At 30.0% G+C, this 5,006-nt stretch overlaps 1 protein-coding gene across 6 annotated transcripts in view; it reads left to right on the top strand.

Annotated features, from left to right (window-relative positions):
- Positions 1-1,386: 1,386 nt before the first annotated feature.
- The window catches only part of LOC106681190 (homeotic protein spalt-major), a 177,566-nt gene continuing 173,946 nt past the window's right edge, over positions 1,387-5,006 (top strand). For all 6 annotated transcript variants that reach the window (XM_014421390.2, XM_014421387.2, XM_014421384.2 and 3 more), the window contains exon 1: positions 1,387-1,610. In XM_014421390.2, the coding sequence (XP_014276876.1) occupies positions 1,535-1,610 (76 nt within the window). In that variant the 5' untranslated portion in view covers positions 1,387-1,534. The remainder of the gene's footprint in view (positions 1,611-5,006) is intronic.

Here is a 5,006-nt window from a genome sequence, read left to right as displayed (position 1 = left end):
ATGTTATTAATTCTACTTTTATTGTTTTATTGATTTCTATAGCACCTAATTGATAATAAACATATTATAGTGGTGATATATAAATTAAATTAAATGATTTATCATAAACAACTAAAATAATTCCCATGTTAAGGAATCACTGGATAATTATAAAATTGGGATTAAAATTTAAACTTGTATACAATATTATAATTGAACAAGATAATATGGTATGTATAGCAAATAATTTAAAATCAGCTTGATATTGATACCGAGAAAGGCTCTCTCCTAAAGTAATCAAGAAAAAGTCGACTTCCTCAATGACATCAAGTGCGATAATGTCTTTCCATGGAAGCATTGCCTTATCCCTAGCGTGCTATACGGACAAGAGTTACATGCAGTGCCTTTTAAGCGTTTCGTCCGTTTAAGAGTCTTCTCAATTAACAGAAATGAGGAGTATTAATAGTCGACATAAAAAAATTATGTTAGGTGTATCATAATTTTAGCTCATATATCACAATCATAGTTAAGGAATAAATTAAATGTACAATTCAAAATGTCGAATTTTTTGTCGCTTTTGTGAAGTCGATACATTAACTTTTAAAAATAAAATTGTGTCTTATTTATTTCAATGAGTAAAACGTTATAATAGAAAAATATATTGTTTTGAACGTCTTATGCACCCTCCGTTCATTACCGCGTGTGGTTACATTTACAAAATAAAAATCTGAAGCCACAGTATAAATCTAAATAGAAGAAATTCTCGTGATACCAGTACAGAAATTCTTTACAGAAAGATTAAATAAAAAATCTGCAAAAGTCTATGTTTCGAACTTTCGATAATGCTATATTATAATAGTATTGTAGAACTTTTCATATTCCTAAAATTATATGCCGAAGCGATAAATCTTATGAGAAAGTGGCTAGATTCTATCTGTAGCACGTAGATAATTTATTCAAAAACTTTGCTTAGTAACCCAACCTACGTTGGTGGCAATAATCGACTATAAAGGAAACTATGGTACCAAAAGCTAATGACAGTCTTAGAGAAGAGCAGGGGGCAACAATGCTTGATCCAATATTGGTGTATGTTCGGGAAGGAGAAGGCTGTTGCACCGAAAGATCTGAGACCTTACTTTGTAATATCCGCTCCTGAGATCTCGCAACATAAAGGTGGATACATTTTAGCCTTTTGATACATTTTCTTAATCCGCGAGGGGAGGGCATATCGACTTCCCCACCCTTTCCTTAAACCCCTTTTCCCTCCCCCCTCTCTCTTCATATTAATATTGTACAGGAGAAGTGGGGGAGGGTAGGCCACGCCCACTAAGGGTCGAACAAGGGCGAAGACATCCGAACCCCCCACCAGCCTCCGACCGAACCCCCCCTGGGGCAGCACTCGCTCTCCGAGCCCAGCACGGTCAGCAACCCGAGGCAGGTGCCGGCGAGAAGAGTGTAGTGAGAAGACGCGTGTTGTGTCACATGTTGTGCCGCCGAATATAGGAACCGCGCCTCCACCAGAGACACTGACAGTCCTCGAGACTCACAGAAGAAGATGTCCCGAAGGAAACAGGCTCGTCCGATCCGGTTGCTCGACGATCCACAACCTCCGGCTCCGCCACCTCCAAATGGTGAGTACTCAGTGCTACAATTACTCTTCCGGCGAACAACATCGGTCCGAAAGTGAAGAAAATCTGCAAGTGTTTCGTGCTTTTAATATATCTATACGTGATATCGTGCGTTTAACTGACCCATGTTAAAAAAATCCGACCAAGCAGAAAAAAATATAATACTTACATTAATTCTTGGAGTGCTTAGAAAAGTGTTATTAATTGCTGAAAACATCAATATGACAGCAAATAATTACATTCTTAAAGCTCATATTAATATTAACAAATTTATAAATCTTAAAAAAAATTATATGCAAAGCAGTAATAATTAATTAATAAATTGTAAGTGATTCAAAGATTTAAAAAAATCCTCATTCAACTATTATTTAAATATATAATTATAAAAAATAATAAACCTCTTTAAACAAATATAGTATTTAAATGGCATGGATAATACTTCTGATTAATAATTACTTCCTGGTGGAAGGCTTTATAAATTCATATTGATTAATTCAATTTTAACTAAAATAATGAAAACAAAGTTTCTAATATTCAATTAAATAATAAAATGAAAAAAATACTAAACTTTTTTCAATGAAAATAACTTCTGAATAATGGTATCTGTAAAAGCGAACACAGCATTTAAGCATAATACTGAAATCTTTAAAATCAAAGTTTTAATTAATTTTCTGCCCATATTTGCTAAACCAGTAGTGAGTAATAAACAAATATTAAGGTTTATTAAATTTCTCAAAATTATCATTCTAATCACTTCCGAGTGTAAGTTAAATACATGTTTCATTTTAATGTATAATGATAAAGCATTGAAGGCATTAGTTCTGTAATATTTCAAACGTATGATAAAAGAAAAAAACTTGATATTTAAAATTACAAAAGTGACATAGGTACATAGAAGATAAAAAGCTACAACATTAGGAAGTTCCTGTTTTAAAATATGTTATCGCTTTTGAACGTGAGCAATATCTGGTGCTACCTATTGTTCCCACTCATAGCTGATTATAAACTGTCACATATAAACAATCAATAAATTATACTTTATCCGCTCTTTAATAAATGTTGTGACTTATAATGCGTTTGTGTATAGGCAATAACAAAATAACTTAGAAGATATTTTCTTTTTTAATCGGAAAAAAATGTATCAGTTTACGTTGCCGGGAAAACAACAATGGGGCGTGATTTGGACCTAGCTAGCCGAGAGACGGACCACCATCGGCCGGCTTAAGACGGAGACCCGTTCCCCGCTCAAAGGACTGCTAAGACATTTTACCTGTCATTTGTCCTATTTAATATGTTTCGTTCTGGACTCCAGACGTTTCCCAAACATCCATATCTACCGAGTCGCCCGATGTTTGCTTTCTACAGATACTCGGGAACTGATTAGAATATTAATTTTAGAAAATTAAATAAACATTGATATATGTTGTCACTCGCTACTGGTGTGACACAATATGAGCCTCGGACAAACTTCAATCAGATTAGATTTATTTTCTTTCATTATCCTAATGTTTGTTTGTTATTTAATTTAAATATCTAACTTTTCTTTTTCATTTCTTTTTAATCTTCATTTTTAAAAAATAAAATACATGAATATCTTCTATGACCGCCAAACGTGATTAAAACAAACTAATTTTTATTTTATTTTTAAAGCAATAATATTAATTCCCCCCACTTTTCGTCAATAACATTGAATCTTATAACATACATAAAATATATGATTACTAAGTAATAAAGGAGATAACATACCATACACTAGGTAAAAAAAAAAAAAAAATTAAAATATTTAGAAGTTATAGGAAAGTGAGTAAAATATAAATAAAATCACTCTCTTACATTAATTTAAAAAAAAAACTTCACTCTATAAAGTAAATATTTTAGACAGTTTTTGTATACATTAAAATATATTCCATACAAAAATATATTATTCTTTTCTATTAAATATCAAAGCCATAATAAATATAATTATTTAAAAAAAGGATATGAATAGCACTAGTATCTGTATTGTGTATTGTAAACACAGAAAATCCCGCTTAAGCGACAGTCAGACTGACTGGATTCCTTTAACAAGGAGCTAAGACTTTTTTTTCTATCTCTCTTCTCTACTTCTCTCTCTCTGTCCCTTCTTTTCTCTTTATCCCTGTGTTATTTGATAACTAGATTCGGTTAGGATCTTTAAATAATATTTCTATTAAATAAGTTCCTTTAACGCGTTTTATGTATGTACAGTTAGTAATGATAGCACTCTCATTAGTAATAAATTTATAAAACCGGTCTGGATCTCAAATTTAATTTGAAACCTCTTCGGTGATATCTTACACTAATTAATTTCTTGAAAACCCATTTAATCTAAACATTCTGAAATAATAATAAAATTTCAGATAGGTGAATTAACAATAAAAAACTGTTGACCAATATTTTGAATTCTTTATAATTTTGTGGATGTTGGTAAATTCTAAATAAATACGTTATATAGACTTATAACATTATGGAACACATTGTTTTAATATTTTTTATTGTAGTGTGGATATCTTTCAGAATATATGTAAGGAATAGTGTATAGATAAATATAGTACTAATATAATAAAGTTGTTTATGAAATTACTAATGTTATATCACTTTCAGTAATAATACATAACTTCATTCTTACTTAGACCTATCTATTTCTGAAATTTTATTTTATTTCTGAAGCATACTAATTTATAAATTAATAAATAAATTCCGTTTTGGGACTCCTTTTTTTTGACAATCATACATAAACATCTCAATGAAATGTTCTGTATGTCTTAATTCAACTCTTAGAAACTTTCATTTAAAAACAATAATTGACAATGTTTAGTTTGGTGATCATACTCTTTGTTAATTACTTATTCTATTTATTGCCAATGTTAAATTTACTTCAACATAAATAAATACAAAGTTTATATTTCAAACAGAAATAAAATATTATGAATGACTTTATAAACTGTTAATAATTAATGTAAAGTTACTGGTCAATCATGGTTCTTTTTAACAAAAATAAAACTACTCAGTAATTAAACTACTAGGAAAACAGAGTTTTAAATAAATTTATAAAAGTACATTCAGGAGTTGTACAATTGCAAATAGATTTTATTTAATAACTGGAGTAAAAATGTTTTAAAAATGGTTACCAGAAAGGTATAAACATTGCAAATAATAAAAATGAATGTTTATATAAAATAAGTTTCTGTTTTCCTGTATAAAATGTAGGCTCAATGCGGTTCAATAAAATTGTTTTCATTTGATCATTTTGGTTTATGTTATATATACAATTAAATTTCTTATTTTTTAAAACATTTTATATATAAAATTTTTGTAACTGGGTGGCTCAGTGGTAAGGTACTGTACTACTAATTCCAAGGACCCAGATTTAAATACCAC

This window comes from Halyomorpha halys, unplaced genomic scaffold, assembly GCF_000696795.3.
Source record: "Halyomorpha halys isolate HHAL.00 unplaced genomic scaffold, Hhal_1.1 Scaffold316.1, whole genome shotgun sequence".
In the NCBI taxonomy this organism is placed as follows: Eukaryota; Metazoa; Arthropoda; class Insecta; order Hemiptera; family Pentatomidae; genus Halyomorpha; species Halyomorpha halys.
The sequence above is the reverse complement of the archived record's forward strand: the minus strand, read 5'-3'. Positions and strand labels throughout refer to the sequence as shown.